General features: G+C 40.1%; 1 protein-coding gene across 4 annotated transcripts in view; it reads right to left on the reverse strand.

The window, feature by feature from the left end:
- Nucleotides 1–20,317, reverse strand: part of LOC144699404 (lysine-specific demethylase 4C-like) — a 477,121-nt gene that overhangs the window by 364,143 nt on the left and 92,661 nt on the right. For all 4 annotated transcript variants that reach the window (XM_078570575.1, XM_078570572.1, XM_078570571.1 and 1 more), the window contains exon 7: nucleotides 14,330–14,433. In XM_078570575.1, coding sequence (XP_078426701.1) covers nucleotides 14,330–14,433 — 104 coding nt within the window. The remainder of the gene's footprint in view (nucleotides 1–14,329; nucleotides 14,434–20,317) is intronic.

Raw genomic sequence — 20,317 nt, forward strand, 5'->3', positions numbered from 1 at the left:
TGTAATCAGACCACCAAGGCTTTTAGGAGGATTTTTTAAAAACTAAACTAAAATATTTATTAACAAAAGAAAAGATTTCAAGCATAAACATAGGACTACAAATTACTACTTCAATAACTCCTAAAATTTCTAATAATCCTGACTCCTAGTTATATCCCCCTTAAGGCAATGGTCCAAAAATAGATTTTTGATTTTAAACAGATCCAGCAAATTAACACAATATCCTGGACAGTGGAATTCAAAATGGCTTTCTCCAGCTTCGGTTTCTGTAGACAGCAGGCTTATGCACAAATGCTGGAGGCTTCATTAAGGCTACTTCACAGGCTTCTGTTAGATCTCACAATGCCTTCTCCTGACACATAGCCTAAATCTTCTTTATATATGTTTCTCTCTTCTTAATATGTAAATTATATTGTTTTATAAGTCTTTGAAACTGTATCTCCCTCATAGCCAAAACTTTCATGGTGTCACTATATATTGTCAGTAACCCTTCGGGAAAATACACACATTCCTTAGCTTGTTTGTCTGGCTATTTATAAACAGACTGAGATCCCTTTGAAATCTAAATCCCCTTTTATCTATCTAAAAATGCAAATTCCTTTCACACCTTACATGCTAGGCAAGCATCCATGTTTACTCATTAGCATGTCAAGCACCTAGCTTCTCTTGATGAGTCAAAACCTGTAGTCTATTTGACTCCAAATGTCATTAAATCGCACACAGACAGGCTCAACTACTTACCCCCATAAACCTACTTTACAATAAATCAGAAAAATATTATGAAAATTATTATACTCTCATAACACCTCCCTCCTTGAGAAAATGAACCATCATAATTTAAAAAGACAGCTTACCTCCTATACTTATCTATTGCTCACACTTTTACATTACCAGATGCATGCATATATACACACACAAATCCTTGGTATCAACAGAAGTAATTTCAGTCCAGTGTCAAGGTTTTAAATGTCCAATTTCCCTTTGAGCTTTAAACTCTCAAAAGTGCATCTGCAATTAGATTTTCTTGTCTAGCCACATGTATAATCTGTAGATTAAATGATTGCAGTAATAAACTCCATCTGAACCGCCTCACACCTCGGGCTCGAAATCTGTCCAGAAACTAAAAAGGATTGTGGTTTGTATAAACAACTGTTTCTCACGAATTGTTTACAACATAAACCTTGAAATGCTGCAACGCTAACACCAGACCCAGAGTCGCCTTTTCAATTGGTGAATATTTTCTCTGTTATACATTCAACTTCATGAAAAATACCCTATTGGTTTCTCAATTCCAGTTTCGTCTTCTTGCAACAGTACAGCCCCAATGCCTATATCATTCACGTCAACTGCTAACTTAAATTGCTAGGCATAATTGGGTACTGCCAAAACTGGTGTCATAGTCAATACAGTTTTTGAACTGTCAAATTCCTTCTGACATCCTGTGTCCACTGAAACTTCTCGTTCTTTTTTAACAGTTCAGTCAATGGAGCAACCACACTGCTAAAATTTGGTACAAATTTCCAGTAAAACCCACTCAAGCACAAAAATTTCAAAACTTCTCCTTTTGTTGTAGGCACGGGGAAATCCATGATAGCTTTGACTTTCACATCTCTCAGAGCCACCTTTCCATGTCCAATGGTATAGCCTAGATATTTAACTTGCGTTTTTGCAAATTGATCTTTAACCAAGTTCTTCACCAAATTAGCTCCTTGTAGTCAATTAAATAGTTCTTCCAGATGTTGTAATTGCTCCTCTCATGTTTGACTGAAAAACTATCAAGTCGTCAATATGAACAGCACAATTGCTCAGTCCTGCAATTACTTTAATTGTCAGTCTTTGAAAATGTTGCTGCTGTATTTTAAGACCAACAGGCATGACTTTAAACTGATATAGTCCATCTGGCATCACAAAAGATGATATCTCCGTTGCTCTCTGATGATGCTTGCTAATATCGTCTCAGCAAATCAATCTTAATGATAAACTTTGATTCTCACACTTTCTCAATGCAATCCTCCAACCATATACAAGTGGTATAGGATATTCACTTTTGTCACTCCATTCACCTTTCAATAGTCCACACACAGTCTTTGTGTTCCATCCGGTTTCAGTACCATCACAACAGGCCAACTCCAGTTACTGCAACTAGATTCAATATGTCATTTTGAAACATAAATTCAATTTCTTTCTGTACGTGTGATAACTTTGTTGGACTCAATCGATAAGGATGCTGCTTTAAAGAAGATGAATCTTCTACACTCACATCACGTGTAGCTAAATTTGTCCTCCTCAGCTTATTCCCACAAATAGCTTTGTGTGACTGCAATAGCTTCTCCAAATCGCTGACTTGTCTGGAAGGTAACTCAATATTACATTTAAATTTTTAAGCACCTCATTATCGAATTTGATTAGAGGAAAATCAATTTCAGAATCCTTCATGTCTACCTCTTTCTCCTTATCTAGCACCACTAATTCCTCCTTTTGGTCCTCTACCCCGTCAAAGTACTTTTTAAGCATATTTACATGACAGACCCTCTGCCTCTTTCTTTTATCTGAAGTATTTATTAAATAATTTACTTTACTCAGTTTCTTTTCAATCCTGTAAGGCCCATTAAACCTTGCCTTTATACAAGTCACCCGGTACAGGTAACAAAACTAACACTTTTCCCCCAGCAACAAAACTACTGTGGCTCTCCTATCTTCCTTCACTTTCATCACTTGCTCTGATATCTTTAAATGTTCCCTAGCTAACTCACATGCTCTATTCATACTTTCTCTGAAGTTTGATATATAATCCAGAAGAGTAGATTCCGAGTTTTGCCCCACCAATTTTTCATGAATCAATTTTTGTGGTCCCCTTACCTCATGACCATAGACTAATTCAAAAAGACAAAATCCAGTCTATGCATTAGGAGTATCCCAAATAGCAAATAACAAGAATGGAATTCCCCTAACCTAATCCTGTGGATAGTCCTGACTATGCACCCTCATCATCTTGGTTTTAAAAGTTTGATGCCTTCTTTCCAAAGCCCCGTGATTCAGGATAGTAAACTGTTGGCTTAAACTGTTTCATCCCCATACTGCTCATTACTCCTTAAACAGCTGTGACATGAAATTTGAACCCGGATTTAATTGTATTTCTTTTGGTGAACCATATCTTGTAAAATATTTAGTCAACTCTTCCACAATTCTCTTTGTTGTAATATTTCTCAAAAGGTATCGCTTCAGGAAACCTTGTGGACACATCCGTTATTGTCAGTTAGTACTGATTTCCACTTTTAGTCTTAGGGAGAGATCTTACACAATCAATCATGACCCTAGTAAAAGGTTCCTCAAATGCTTGAATTGAAATTAAAGGTGCTGGCTTAATCACAGCTTGTGTTTTCCCTATCACCTGACATGTGTGACATGTTATATAGAATTTGGCTACATCCTTATCCAATCCAGGCCAATGAAAATGTTTTTGTACTTTCGCCTGTGTCTTCCTAACTCCCAAATGTCCCCCTATTGGAATTTCATGAGCTATTCTCAGTATTTCATTTCTACATCCGGATGGCATAACAATCTGATGCACTTCCATCTATTTTTCATCTGCTGAAACTTGATACGGTTGCCACTTTCTCATTAACACATTACCTTTAAGGTAATAACATTCTGGAATACATTCTGCCTCTGTTTGAATATGCTGTCTGATATAACTGTTTTATTCATGGATCTTTTTGCAATAACTCTACCATCTGCCTTGAGCTAAACACCTCAGCTGCATTCTCTTCCATTCTCTCTTCCTGAACAATCTTATCAAAGGCAGTGTCAGCTAATTGAACTTCAGTACCTTTTCCTTGCCTTTTAACTTCCTCTTCTACCTGTTTCAACCTTGAGCTTGTGATCTCATTACCCCACAATCTGGAAACAATCCAGGATGCTCTTTCTGCAACATTTCTGCTGAAAGCATCTTTATAGGTTGCGCAACTGCCATAGGCATCACCCACATCTGTGACCCAGCTATATAATTACCCAAAATAAATTAAACCCCTGCAATGGACAATTGTTCTACTACTCCAACAATCACCTCGCCTGTTTTCTACTCCGAGGGTCGTGACTCTTTGGAATTCTCTTCCTGGAAGGATGGTCAAAGCAGAGTCTTTGAATATTTTTAAGGCAGAGGTGGATAGATTCTTGGTAAGCAAGGGTTATCGGCGGTAGGTGGGGTGCAGATTTCAGGTTGCTATCAGATCAACCATGATCTTTTTAAATGGTGGAACAGAATCGAGGGGCTGAATGGCCTACTCCTGCTCCTTGTTCGTTTGTTCATATTCAAGTACATATTTTAACTGTTACCAGAGAAAGAGGAATGAGTGAAGGGTGTGAAAGCAGAAAACAAAATTAGGAATTGAAAATATTTTAGTTGTCCCTCAGGAGCACAGAACTTGAGTATTGCTAAAAAAGGGACCATGCTCTCAAAGCTTTTCATCTTGCACTTAGGCAGACGCAAGAATACCAAATTGCAAAGGGAACAGCAATTCATACTGCATGAGGAGAAGATGGTGCTGATTAGGTGGCAAGTGGACTCTGGTTGGCAGAGGCATTCCCATGGAGAATGCACCAGGGAGTAGTTAACTGCCAAGCTTTTGTTTAAATTCAAACCAAGCAGGCCAACTCCAATTCCTCATGGCAATGTCTTGGGGAATGAACCAGGGAATGGTTATTCCCCCAAGCTTTTGTTTAGTTGAAAAAGGCACAATGCATGGACATATTCTTTTTGTTTGCAAAAGACAGGGCCCTATGTGTGAATATATGATGCTTTTAGCATGTATAAGTGAACCACACTGCCAGCCCAAATGAGAATCATAAATTGATTGGTAGTGTAATTCTTAACACAATCCGGATTGTTTAGTAAGCATTGGCCAATTGCAGAATCACATCTAATGTTGGACGTTTTTTCTTGAGTTTTGCAAGCACAGGCTAGTTGAGTATGGTCAGTACTTTGCCTGCTGCGAACAACCAAAGGGATTTAGTGTTTGATACTGTTCACCAGTCATTGAGACGTACGCCTATATACCTGGCGGCACACCAACACTGAAATTCACATACCTCATTACGCACTTGTGTGGTAGGCAGAACATCTTTTTGACTTGATGACAGCATCCTGTTAGAAGAGGATACCACTTGTGATGCTCCTGCATAGTAGCAGTGAAAAACGGTTAGCTTTACCCGTTGTTCAAATTGTTTGAGAAACCTTACCCTTCCAGGATAAACTGAGGTAGACTGAGCACTCTTCAGGACCAAAAGTGGCAGCCTGAGGCCCATTCATGAATTTGCACAATATACAGCGAGCAATGATCTGATCGGGGCAGCCATTATCCCGCAGGATAGCTTTGATGCACCCTACTTCAGCATCAAGCTTGCACGGTGAGCAAATGGCTCGGGCCTTATTTACATTGTTGCCAATAAGGCCAATCTTATAGCGCGTGGAACTGTAGGAATCACAACGTATATATTGACCAATGAATGTGGGCATGCGGGAGACAGCAGTAGAGAACCCATTGGCAGACTTCTCAACTTGCATGTCGAGGAAAGGGGAGCTTGTTTGACTGTTCCACCTCAAACGTGAATTCAAGCGCAAGATGGAGCCAATTAAGGTGCAGTTGCAGATTCAAATACAGCATACATATCATCTATGTGTCGGAAATGTGCAAGGGGTAGGAGTCATTCCATAAAAGATGCTTTTCTTGTGGAAACCGAAGATGTGAGCGAGAGCTGGACCTGGAGGGGATCCGATGGCAACTCCATCCATTTGGGCAGACATGATGTCATTAAAACTGAACTCAACTGCATGAGTTGCTGAGTTCATAAGTTCAACGAATACAGGTTCAGACAATGGCAATGCATCTACATCGCCAAGATATAGTGATGTGATGGAAATGTCTATGGCTTCCTTGAGCAGTACATTGGTGAATAGGCTAACAATGTCGAACGAGCACATGGACACTGCATTGCTATCAGTATGCAAGTCCGGTACGGCCTTTGCAAAAGCGTAGGAATCCTTCAGCATACGTGTGGAAAACTTGCTCAGAACTGGTTGTAGCCACTCGCTCAACCATTTAGCCAATTCATGTTGTGCAGAGCCAGTCATCGGCAACATAGGACATAAAGGGACATAGCTTGTGTGTGTCTTGGGCAGCCCACACATACGTGGATGCAGTGAGCCATGAGGGCAATTCGTTTATATTCATTCATGGGATGTGGGCACCACTGGAGAGGCCAGCATTTATTGCCTATCCCTAACTGCTCTTGAGAAGGTGGTGGTGAGCTGTCTTCTTGAAGCACTGCAGTCCATGTGGTGTAGGTACACCTACAGTGCTGTGAGGGAGGGAGTTCCAGGATGTGTCCCAGTGACAGTGAAGGAACGGCAATATATTTCCAAGTCAGGATGGTGAGTGGCTTGGAGGGGAACTTGCAAGTATTGGTGCTCCCATGTGTCTGCTGCCCTTGTCCTTCTAGATGGTCGCGTTTATAGGTTTGGAAGGTGCTATCTAAACCCACCATATACAATGCCAGGCAGCTCGTTGCTCTGGCACAAGTCCAACAAGCATTTTTGTAATTTGTTTTCGAGCAGGGCTGTGCAGTCATGCTTAGTGGTGGGTCCAATGGATACAAATTTTGACCCATCATTAAGAACAGTGTGCATTTTGTCAATATAGTCACGCTTGTTAAGGTTGACTATTTAGTCCTTTCGTCAGGCTTACAGATATGTATGTCTGCGTTGGCCTTGAGGCCTCACAACATTACCAGAAAATCAGCCAAGTCATTGGTTATCCTGCAATATGCATGCACTAGATCAGCTAGGTGTACTTTCAAGAACTCAGTGTCTTCATTGAATGTTGGTTTGTGGCGGGATAGCTGGGAATAGAGGAGTTCAAACTCAGCAAATACCTCTTCCCATTGGATGTGGGACAAAGGCACACCAAAATTAATGCCATCCGCGAGAACAAACTCCTTACTCTCAGAGAGTACATGGTCAGACAGATGGTCTGAGGTGCACAAATGTCTCATTTTTCAGTTTGATCACTATATTGCCTCAAAAGATGGCTGCACCAGAAACAATACCTACTTAAAACATTCCAGCACTGTAAACTCACTCAAATGGAAGCAGTTTGGCAGCACAATTAATGACGCTGCCAAACATGCAAGCCCATCAAGCCTTCCTCATCATTCAATATTGACCATACTCAACCAGCCCGTGCTTGCAAAACTCAAAACATAATGTCTAACATTAGGTGTGATTCCACAATTGGTTGGTGAGCATTGTCCAATCTCGATTGTGCTAAGAATTACACTAACAACCAATTTAAAATTCTCATTTCGGCTTGCAGTGTGACTCACTTAGCATGCTAGAAGCAACATATATTCACATACACAGGACCCTGTACTTTGCAAACAAAAAGAACATGTCCACACATTGCTCCTTTTACAACAAAAAAGCTTGGAGGACAGCCATTCCCTGGTTCATTCCCCAAGGCAATGCCTTGACCAGAGTCGACTTGTCTGGTTTGAATTTAAACAAAACCTTGGCAGTTAACTGTTCCCTGGTGCATTCTCCATGGCAACGCCTCTACCAATCAGAGTCCACATGCCAACCAATAGTACCATCTTCTCTTGCAATATAAATTGTTGTTCCCTTTGAGATTTTGTATTCTTGAATCTGTCTGATGAGCTCAAGATGAAAATCTTTGGCAGCACTTTTTTTTAAGCAATACTCAAGTTTTCTACTACCAAGTTACAACCAAAATATGTTAATCTCCTGGTTGTTTTGTTTTCTACTTCCACATAATTCATCCATTCCTCATTCTCTAGTAACAGTGAAAATATGCACTTGAAGAATATAAAAGCACCAGGGCTAATGTGCAGATAGTTAAATAATATCTGGCTGTGATCAGAATATCTTGAAAATTGTTCCCCTTGCGCTTTGATATTTGTGCATCTATCCTGATGAGTGCAAGATGAAAAGCTTTGACAGCATGTCTTTTTCAGCAATATTTTAGTTGAGTTTAAACCATAATATATTTTAGCTATATTTTAGACTCGACTATTCCAACACATTCCTGGCTAGTCTCCCACATTGAACCCTCCATAAAATTGGACATTAAAAACTCTGTTGTCCATGCCTTAACTTGCATCAAGTGCCATTCACCTATCACCCCTCTGCCAGCTGACCTACATTGGCTCCCAGTCAAGCAATGTCCTAATTTTAAAATTCTGATGCTGGTTTCATATTGCTCAATTGCCTTGCCCTTTCTATCTCTGTAATCTCCTCCAGGTCAACACAACCCTCAGGAGATATCCGCACTAATCTAATTTTGGCCTCATGAGCATCCATGATTTTAATTGCTCCACTGTTGGTGGCTGTGTTTTCAGTTATCTCAACTCTAAACTCCTGAATTTCCTCCCCTCGCTTCTCCGCCTCTCTCCCTGACTTTCCTCCTTTAAGACATTCCTTAAGACATAACACTTTGACCAAGCATCTGACCCACTATCTCATGATGTAGTTAGGTGTCCTAATATAATGTTCCTCTGAAGCACCCTAGGATGTTTTATTTCTGCACCATAAACGAGTTGTTTTAGTTGCTGCTAAGAATACCAGGAATAATATGAATTTCCTGACATGTGAATAATTTTATTTCCATAACAAATGCTCATTTCCACACTTAATGAGCAGAAAGAAGCAAACCAAATCAGCGAGATTGGGCTGTTAAACCAAAGGACTGAATTAAAAGGGTCTACAGTTGATTTTTAAAAATTCATTCATGGGATGTGGGCTTCACTGGCTGGGCCAGCATTTATTGCCCATCCCTAGTTGCCCTTGAGATGGTGGTGGTGAACTGCTGTCCATGTGGTGTGGGTACACCCACAGTGCTGTTAGGAAGGGAGTTCCAGGATTTTGACCCAGTGACAGTGAAGGAATGGCGATATAATTCCAAGTCAGGATGGTGAGTGACTTGGAGTAGAACTTCCAGGTGGTGGTTTTCCTATCTATCTGCTGCCCTTGTCCTCCTAGATGGTAGTGGTCGTGGGATTGGAAGGTGCTGTTGAAGGAACCTTGGTGAATTCCTGCAGTGCATCTTGCAGATGGTACACACTGCTGCTACAGTGAATCGGTGGTAGAGGGAGTGAATGTTTGTGGATGTGGTGCCAATCTAGCGGGCTGCTTTGTCCAGGATGGTGTCAAGCTTCTTGAGTGTTGTGGGAGCTGCACTCATCCAGGTGAGTGGGGAGTATTCCATCACACTCCTGACTTGTGCCTTGCAGATGGTGGACAGGCAAGCGTTGGGGAGTCAGGAGGCGGGTTACTCGTCGCACTATTCCTAGCCTCTGACCTGCTCTTGTAGCCACAGTACTTATATAGTTAGTCCAGTTCAGTTTCTCATCAATGGTAACCCCCAGGGTGTTGATAGTGGAGGATTTAATTACGGTAATGTCATTGAGCATCAAGGGGCGATGGTTGGATTCTCTCTTGTTGGAGATGGTCATTGCCTGACACTTGGGTGGTGCAAATGTTACTTGTCACTTGGCAGCCCAAGCCTGGATAATGTCCAGGTCTTGCTGCATTTGGACATGGACTGCTTCAGTATCTGAGTCATCGCGAATGGTGCTGAAGATTGTGCAATCATCAGCGAATATCCCCATTTCTGACCTTATGATGGAAGGAAGGTCATTGATGAAGCAGCTGAAGATGGTTGGGCCAAAGCCACTACCCTGAGGAACTCCTGCAGTGATGTCCTGGAGCAGAGGTGACTGACCTCCAACATCTCTCTTTGTGCTAGGTATAACTGCAACCATCAGAGAGTTTTCCCCCTGATTCCCATTGACTCCAGTTTTGCCAGGGCTCCTTGATGCCACACTCGGTCAAATGCTGCCCTGATGTCAAGGGCAGTCACTCTCACCTCACCTCAGGGGTTCAGCTTTTTTATCCATGTTTGAACCAAGGCTGTAATGAGGTCAGGAGCTGAGTGGCCCTGGCGGAACCCAAACTGGATGTCAGTGAGCAGGTTATTGCTAAGCAAGTGCTGCTTGATAGCACTGTTGATGACCCCTTCCACTACTTTACTGATGATGGAGAGTAGACTGATGGGGTGGTAATTGGTCGGGTTGGATCTTTCCTGCTTTTTGTGTACAGGATGAGCTTTTTTCCACATAGTCAGTCGATGCCAGTGTTTTAGCTGTACTCAAATAGCTTGGATAGGGGCGCAGCAAGTTCTAGAACATAAGTCTTCAGTACTATTCCCGGAATATTGTCAGGGCCCATAGCCTTTGCAGTATCCAGTGCCTTCAGCCATTTCCTGATATCATGTGGAGTGAATCAAATTGGCTGAAGACTGGCATCTGTGATGCTGGGGACCTCTGGAGGAGGCAGAGATAGATCATCCACTCGGCATTTCTGGCTGAAGATTCTTGCAAATGCTTCAGCCTTATCTTTTGCACTGATGTGCTGCACTCCTCCATCATTGAGGATGGGGATCTTTGCGGAGCTGCCTCCTCCTCCAGAGAGTTATTTAATTGTCCACCACCATTCACGACTGGATGTGGCAGGACTGCAGAGCTTAGATCGGATCCTTTTTTTGTCGGATCGCTTAGCCCTATTACATGCTGCTTATGCTGTTTGGCCTGCAAGTAGTCCTGTGTTATAGCTTCACCAGGTTGACACCTCATTTTAGGTATGCCTGGTGCTGCTCCTGGCATGCCCTCCTGCACTCTTCATTGAACCAGGGTTGATCCCCTGGCTTGATGGTATTGGTAGAGTGGATCTGCTGGGCCATGAGGTTACTGATTGTGTTTGAGTAAAATTCTGCTGCTGCTGATGGTCCACAGCGCCTCATGGATGCCCAGTCTTGAGTTACTAGATCTGTTCAAAATCTATCCCATTTAGCACGATGGTAGTGCCACATAACAGGATGGAGGGCATTCTCAACGTGAAGCCGAGACTTCATCTCCACAACGACTGTGCGGTGGTCACTCCCACCGATACTGTCATGGACAGATGCATCTGCGGCAGGAAGGTTGATGAGGATGAGGTCAAGTATGTTTTTCTCTCTTGTTGGTTCCCTCACCACTTGCCGCAGACCCAGTCTAGCAGTTACGTCCTCTAGGGCTCGGCCGGCTCGGTCAGTCGTGGTGCTACCGAGCAACTCTTGGTGGTGGACATTGAAGTCCCCCACCCAGAGTATATTCTGCACCCTTGCCACCCTCAGTGCTTCCTCCATGGAGGAGCACTGATTCATCAGCTGAAGGAGGGCGGTACATGGTAATTAGCAGGAGGTTTCCTTGCCCACGTTTGACCTGATGCCGTGAGACTTCATGGGGTCCAGAGTCGATGTTGAGGACTCCCAGGGCAACTCCCTCCCAACAGGCCACAGTGCCGCCACCTCTGCTAGGTCTGTCCTGCCAGTGGGCCAGGACATACCCAGGGATGGTGATGGTGGTATCTGGGACATTATCTGTAAGGTATGATTCCTTGAAGAAGACTATGTCAGGCTGTTGCTTGACTAGTCTGTGAGACAGCTCTCTCAATTTTGGCACTAGCCCCCAGATGTTAGTAAGGAGGACTTTGCAGGACAAGGCTGAGATTGCCGATGTCATTTCCGGTGCCTAGGTCGATGCCAGGTGGTCCATCTGGTTTCATTCATTTTTTGTGACTTTGCAGTGGTTTTGTTACAACTGAGTAGCTTGCTCGGCATTTAAGAGGGCATGTGAGAGTCAATCACATTGCAGGGGGTCTGGAGTCACGTGTAGGTCAGACTTCAGATCAGAGGTCAGATCAGATGAAGAGTCATACAGACTCGAAACGTTAACTGTGTTCCTCTCCACAGATGCTGTCAGACCTGTTGAGTTTTTCCAGCTATTTTTGTTTTTGTTATTTCCACTTGCCTTCTCACTATATCCCTCAAATCCTTCTCTCTCCAGAATCCAAAGTCATTACCTATAGCATCCATTTACATTGCCCACCTTAATGGTCTTCCCTGGTAACAAACTCCACAAATCCATCACTCTTCAAGTGATAAAGGCTTACCTATTTAGTTAATTCTAGCCCCCTGAATCATTCAGCAAAGTGGATAAACATGCCTGCATCTACTTTGTAATTTCCTTCACAAGCTTGAAAATTTAGTTGCTTAAGCTGATTGTAACACCTCTTCACACAGTCAAAATAGAGAAAAGTACATCTACACTTACTGAGTAGGGATTCTGAAGTTAGTAAAGAGCTCAACTCTTTCCAATCATTAGCGAGTTAAGTGCAGTACAACAGGCAGCCTATCAACAGAAAAACTACCAATTGCACAGATGCCAAACATGCAGTACAAATGGGACATAAGAGGAAAGAAGATACACATTATCTGTGCAATAATCTTCTATGCAACCCATCCTAAATTCAGGTATGTTATTCATGAAATTTCCTGCGCAATTTGAAAAGACAAATTATACTCAGTTCATTTGATATTCTTTACCTGCTAGATTCAACTATAAATTGAACAAGGATAAAATTATTTAGTAAATTTCCAAATTGACAAGATTGGCACGAAATAAACACTTATGAAAGCTTGAAACTATATCAACATTTGCATAAAGTGACAATTTCTGGATTCATTGCTATCAAATATTTAGATTAGCAGCATTTCAATAATTTGAAACCTAGCCTTGCAAGTTAAACTGCAAAAGTCGATGTCTGCACATCCACAAGTTTTGATATTACTTATTGATGTAACTATTTGGGATCAGACATGTAATCCATTAATTCTGAAGAATCCAAAAAAGAAATCAAACTTTAATTGTTCGTCAGTTTTGGAGTTAAATCATAGGGGGAGAAAATTAGACAAGTAAAGTAAAAAAAATCTGAAAGAACATTTTAAAGAAATTATTCCTGCTACACACCCCATTCCTGTTGAAATTTTCTGTTTGAGACTGGAAAACTCAGCCGTATCCCCCATAGGAAACTTGAATATAATTATCAAAAGGAATTAAGATTCAAACTCATGACTCCAATTTGAGAATCAAACTCAAAAAATACTGTTAATCATATTTCTGTTAAAACATTTAACATTTGTTAAGTCCATTTAAATTTACAAAGAATGTCCTATGCATTAACATCACCAAATGAAGAATAGCACATTTTAAAAAGTTCACAATTTAGCTTTTTTTTTTAAATTTGCTATCCTATATTTATATAGGATAATTCCCAAATCCTCGAGCATACGAACATACAAATTAGGAGTTACTCGGCCCCTCGAGCCTGCTCTGCCATTCAGTATCATGGCTGATCCGAATGTCACCTCAACCCCACATTCCTGCCTACCACCCAACAACCTTTCACCCCATCATTAATCAAGAATCTATCCAGCTCTGCCTTAAAAACAAAGACTCTGCTTCCACTGCCTTTTCAGGAAAAGAGCTCCAAAGGCTCACAACCCTCAAAAGAAAAAATTTCTCCTGATCGGTCTTAAATGAGCGACCCCTTAATTTTAAACAGTGACCCCTAGTTCTAGATTCTTCCCCAAGAGGAAACATCCTCTCCACATCCACCCTTGTCAAGACCCGCAGGAGCTTAAAGGTTTCAATCTAGTCGCCTCTTACTCTTCTAAATTCCAGTGGATACAAGCCTAACCTGTCCAGCCTTTCCTCAAAAAACAACCTACCCATTCCTGGCATTAGTCTAGTAAACCTTCTCTGAACTGCTTCTAACCCATTTACATCTTTCTTAAAATAAGGAGACCAGTACTGTACACAATACTCCAGATGTGGTCTCACTAATGCCCTGTACAACTGAAGCATAACCTCCCTACTTTTTGTAATCAAATCCCCTCACATTAAATTATAACATTCTATTAGCTTTCCTAATTACCTGCTGTACCCGCATACTAACCCTTTGAGAAAGTAAACCATCTTGCTTATGATAAAACATGAAGGCAAGGAAAATTCTATAAAATTGCCTGTGATCAAAACCAAACAGCAGATTTTTGGTTAAATCTGAGAATTACTTTGTGTAACATCTTCCAAAATATGCTATCTGAAAGATAACACACCCAAAACAACCTTCTAAACTCAATTGAAAAAAAATTGGATACACACCAAAGTATATCCTAACATATACTTTTTCAAAAGAACATAGCAAAAAATAGTCAAAGAATAATACTATTCAATAAAAGTGACATCATCTTAAAAGATCGTGCATTTTATACATAAATACACTTCATATAGAATAATTCCAGGATTATGGGGGTAGATAGGCCCCATGAAAAACAATCATTTTATATGGATTTATTTTTTTTAAATATATGTTTAATACCTTGTCAAAAGGAATCCCATACTTCTTTAGTATGGAAGGAGAGATAAGGGTCATCTTGTGACGTAAGAAAGCATCACATCCCTGGGAGCTACTTGGAAAGAAACCTGTAAATGACAAATATTTTACAATTAAGTTGTTTATATTACAATAGGGTAATTCATTTTATCTTACAAGTTCACCAAAATAACTAAGCAGTCCTTCCCATCACAAAGGGAACAAACATGTGGCTACTGTATGTGGAAAGGGAAGTCAAAAAACAATTTTTATATGTAGCTACTTTTAACAATCTTTGAAGTTGTTTTGCTTTATTTTTGCTCTTTTTTAAAACTACACATTTCAAATAGATTTTTACCTCCATTAGCTCTATTGAAATGGTCAAGTATCCATTCCTTTCCACAATGTTTCTTAAAACAATGTATCCAAGCATTTGATACCCACCAGCCATGGCTCAGTTGGCTGCACTCTTGGCTGTGTGACAAGGTTCTGGGTTCAACTCCCTCTTCAAGACTTGAGCACAAAAATCAAGACTGACATTCCTGTGTAGTACCAAGGGAGTGCTGCACTGTTGGCAGTGCCAGCTTTCAGGTGAGACGTTAAAACCAAGGCCCCATCTGCCATCTCAGATGGACATAAAAGATTTGAGCGTACTATTTTAAAGATGAGTAGAGGAGTTATCCCCTGTGCCCTGGCTAATATTTAGTCCTCAAGCAACATCACAAAAACTGACCTGTGCCTCTCTTCACAGATGTTCCATGGTGAGAGTTAGCGAGCAGGACAAGTCTCAGGGTCATCCAAAGCCAGAAGAAAAACACTACCCAGTTAGACACTGCTTCATAGGTAGCCAATAAAAAGGGCTTTCTGACAGGTCCAAGGCCAGTATGAAATGCCATCCTCAATGGAAACAAATGGGGTCGCTGGCAGGTGTCCATAGTCTATTCCTAAGGTCCTGGAGAATAAGAGTGAAGAAATTCCACTGCATTTGTATAGGGCCTTGTGGGACCACACCTGGAATACTATGTACAGTTTTGGTCTCCTTACTCAAGGAAAGATATACCAGCTATAGAGACAGTGCAACGCTAGGCTGTTTCCTGAGATAGATGGGGAGTCTAGAACTAGAGGCCAGCCATTTAGGACTGAGATGAGGAGAAATGTCTTCACTCAAAGGGTTGTGGATCTTTGGAACTCTACATCGGAAGACTAGGGACTAAGGGAATTAAGGGATATGGGACAGTGCAAGAAGGTAGAACTGAGGTAGATCAGCCATGATCGTATTGAATGGTGGAGCAGACTTGAAGGGCAAAATGGCCTCCTCTTGCGCCTACTTTATATGTTCCTATACTTCTGCCCAAATTGAGGTCACAAAAAGAATCTCACAACGCACATCTGCCACCCAAAATTCAATAAATTTTTTTCTTTATTCTTTCATGGGATGTGGGCATCGCTGGCAAAGCCAGCACTTGTTGCCGATCACTAACTGCCCTTAAATTGACCTTGCTAGGTCATTTCAGAGGACAGTTAAGAGCCAACCTCATTGCTGTGGGTCTGGAGTCACATGTAGGCCAGATCAGGTAAGGATGGCAGATTTCCTTCCCTAGAGGACATTAGTGAACCAGATGGGCTTTTACAACAATCAATGATAGATTCACGGTCACGGTTACTTAGACTAGCTTTCTATTCCAGATTTATTAACTGAATTCAAATTCCACCACTGCTGTGGCAGGATTTGAACCCAGTGACATTACCACTGTGCCACCATCTCCCCCAAATATAAGGAGATGATTCAACATTAACAAGAATTTCCATGATTTGCCATTTTGATCTAGTAGTTTATATCATTTTGACATAAATATTAGTTGGTAAATTATAAAATCAAGAGCGTGTAGCTTCATACAGCTACACAAATACTAAAACTGCAATAAGAATTTCAACATTAACACTACCTTTATACCTACGCAGAACTGGACTGCAACAGGAGGGGGGAAGATAGAGTTCCAGCATTTATTATCTTGCTTTTAGATAAAATAATGGAGGTGTCAGAGTCAATCATGATTTCAATAAAAATCAAAGATGATGCATCAAAGCATACATGGCAATTGTGATAATTATAACGTGCAGACATGCTTTCTTTTAATTTCCAACCAAGAAAAAATTACCTAGCTTTTAAAAACAATCAGTTGATCTTTTCTTCCATACATTGAAGCAGAATAAAGATAATTCAATGTTATTTGGCTTACTGTAGTTTAAATAATGAAAATGCTGTAATGATATATTTGTTTTCCTTAATGTAATATTGTGTCCTACATTGGATGAAAAAGCCGAATAAGATGTAACATTGTCAGACAAAGCATCTGAGCTTGCATATTTCAAAATCATATTTTTAGTTTCAGTTCAATCATACTGTTCGCATAAGCCATATTGCGAGGATAGGGGGGTAAAGGGGGAAAAAAGTGATCACATTCCCATCAAATACAAATATATGGCAATTAGCTATCCCCGTTTTAATGTACCAATTTAAAACCAAGAATAATCATTTGACTGAAATTTCACTGTGTCAACGATTTTTGTTTCAAATTTACATACTGTAATCTTCAGCCTAAAACTATTATATAGTCATGCTATTCTGAATATTAAGGTACATTTTTTGTTTTTAAAAAAATCCAATTGTATTCTCTCCCTTTTCAAATGTATCCACTGATACTAACAGCTTCCTGTTACCTCACTCTCATAGCTATTCATATGCAAACACAGGTAGCAAGCGGGAGGCTACATACATACATGGGGCATGATTTATTGCCTGATATAATCACCTTCCAACAATATTCACTGGATGGCCATTAGGAAGGTGAATTCAGGTAATTTTTTTTTTTGTTGTTCCTAGTCCAGGGACACTGAGGCCAGTTATAACACCCAAAACACAAAGGACCAGCGATCAAATCTAGCACCTTCAGGTTCCATATGGACATGGTGCTATATCGAGCAGCTGATTTACCCACCAGGTCATTGCAGGGGCTACTGCATTTCATCATCACTAATATTAACACTAAAATATGACAACACCAACAAATTTAAATTAGCACTTACATATTAATTCCACTTGCTCTGTTAACCCCATTTTACTTTAAAACTTTAGCTTAAGTAGAAAAGGATACAATTAAACTGTTCTGTCTTTCATAAATTTCTCCCATCAAACATTAGGGGAGCTTCTTACAGTTTTGAATCGAAAGACAGATGAGTTTACAAACTTATTATAAACCAACCATTCAGTAATAGAATGTTCTCCTCAGGATGACATATGGGACAAAATAGCACAAGGTTTAAACTTTCTAATTTACCTGTTCTAATTTTTGTTCCAATTCCTAACCTCCCACTTTGAAGCAGCATATGCTACAGAAAGCGGGTTTTCAATGGCTAAAAAACTGTTTTACTAAGTCTCAGCAAGAGACTGAAAGACAGTTTTTTTAAATGGGAGATTTATTAGCTTATCAGTTAAAATCTCCCAAATACTCACAATAGAACAGGAGCATTTTTCTATTTAATTAATAAGGCATCATTCTGCTGCTAAAGCAACATGTAACTTGGTGTATCCCTTTAGATGACAATAAGCAAAGGCTTGGTCAAATGGAAGGTGATTGGTCCATGTAGATTCCTATGTCAGACTTATTTTTTGAACAGAAAAAATAGAATACTGCAGACGCTAGAAATCTGAAACAAAAACAGAAATTGCTGGAAATACTCCGCAAGTCAGACAGCATCTGTGGAGAGAGAAACAGAGTTAACCTTTCAGGTCTGTAACTGTTCCAGCATTTTCTGTGTTTATTTGTTTTTAAATTTCTTTTTTAAATAAAACTCTGACTTGTAAAGTTATTTTCTGTTGCTGGGATAGTTTGTCTATAGCTTGGGTTTCTCTGTTTATTAAGACTTCAAGTATCACAGAAATTTGCACACCTAAAGTATACTGCATCTCAAGACCTTTATTTAACTACAGTAACTAGCAAATCTCCCATTTTATTGTTCATGGGAAGTCAAAAAACATGCTGATTTGTAAGGACTGAAGTACAGTACCATTTAAGGAAATGAAGCAGTCACTCATTAATGCTATAACCTGTTCTTCAATGTTCTTAAAATAAAACTGTGAGATCATTAAAAGTTTAATTATTCTTGAGGCTAGCTTTATTTTTATTTGTGCAGAAAAGTGATTTTGTTAAAATCAATTAGGAGGCTACAGATATTCTGACTCTGGAGTATTTCTCCAACCACTGTAAATGACAGCTTTTGCTCCTTACACATGTTTTTAAACCAAAAGAGTGAAATAGAAATTTGATTGTCACACTAAGTATGAAAGAGAAGAAATGCAAACTACACATTTTTTTTATAGTGCAGTAAAGCTCCTATGCCTCTGATCACACAAAGTCAGAAGATGCGCTGTTTTATCAAGGTCCAAATAGTAAAGCATGTATAACAAAATTAGGATAAATTTCTAATTCACAGCCTGGATAGTAATCTCAGTGAACAGATCACCTACCTCTTGTACAACCCACTTGATTCTCATCCAATTAATTACAAAATATATTATACTGTTTTTAAAGTAAGGATTAAGGACCTTTAAGGCTACAGAGTCAAAACGTAAAATAAACATTCAATGAGATCACACAGGTTGAAGAGACTTTGCAGTCTGGCCCTTTCTGTTTCTGTGAAGTTCTTCTCCATATTAGAAGTAACATTTTTGGTTATATTTCTCCCACCCCCTCCCACCAAGCTTAACAAACAATTTACATTAGACAATGTGTGACACAAGTATGATAAAACAATACTGTACCTTTGGACTTATTGTTTAAGTATCTGCACATGTGCACCATACACAAAAATGCAAACATGCATTTCTATAAAACAAAGAACAAACTTGCACATGTGTAACTTCTATATCCTCAGGATGTCTCAAAGTACTTCATAGTCACTGAAGTACTTTCGAAGTGTGGGAAATGTTATATTGTAGAAAAAAAAGCAGACAATTTATGCACAGCAAGATTCCAAAAGCAATGAGATGGCAGTTGAGAAATAGGTGTTGGCTAAGATACCAGGAGAAATCCCCTGCTCTTAGAATAATTCCACATTCCCCTAGAGAGAACAGAAAGGGCTTCGTATTTCACGATTCATCCAATATGTCAACCTCTGACAGTACGGACCTCTTTCAGTATTGCACATACTACCTATATGGATATAGGCACTTAAATGTCTCAAGAACACAGTTTGAACTCATGACCTTCTGACTCAAAGACAGCAATATGAGCCATGCACACATGCACACTTTGTTTAAGGAGTCTAGAAACAATTTATTTGTAAAACTATCTAAGGGCAGGAGTGTAAAATATTTATATTTATTCATAATCCATACAGGGAAGGAGAATACTCTGCCTGCTGTAATGAAGTTTTGAAATAAGCTCACTGTTAGAGAAATAATTTGAATGTTAATGCACATTTCCACGCGCGCACAATTGTATTGATGAGACAAGTTCCTGATATGATCACTGAACAAGGCAGGAACAAGCCAAAGCACTGCCAGTTGATTTTTTTCCCCAAAGATGTCAGCTGTGACTCAGAGGTAGCATTCTCATCTGAGCCAGAAGGTAGTGGGTTCAAATTCCAGTGCAGAGACTTGAGCACGTAATTTAGGCTGTCACTCCAGCGCAGTCTGAGGGAGCGCTACATTGTTGCTGTGGCGGCATATCGTTCTGTTCAGACATTAAACCAAAACCCCATCTGCCTTCTCACGTGCAGAGAAACGATCCAATGGCAACTATTTTGACAAAGAACAAGGGAAATTCTCCGAGTATCCTGGCCATTATTCATCCATCAACCAAAACGTAAAACAAATTATCTGGCCATTACATCATTGCTAATTGGCTGCCATGTTTCCTACATTACAATTGTCACTACACTTCAGAAAGTACTTAATTAGCTGTAAAGCGCTTTAGGACATCCTCAGGTCTT

The sequence above is a fragment of the Cetorhinus maximus genome, chromosome 2, assembly GCF_964194155.1.
Source record: "Cetorhinus maximus chromosome 2, sCetMax3.hap1.1, whole genome shotgun sequence".
In the NCBI taxonomy this organism is placed as follows: Eukaryota; Metazoa; Chordata; class Chondrichthyes; order Lamniformes; family Cetorhinidae; genus Cetorhinus; species Cetorhinus maximus.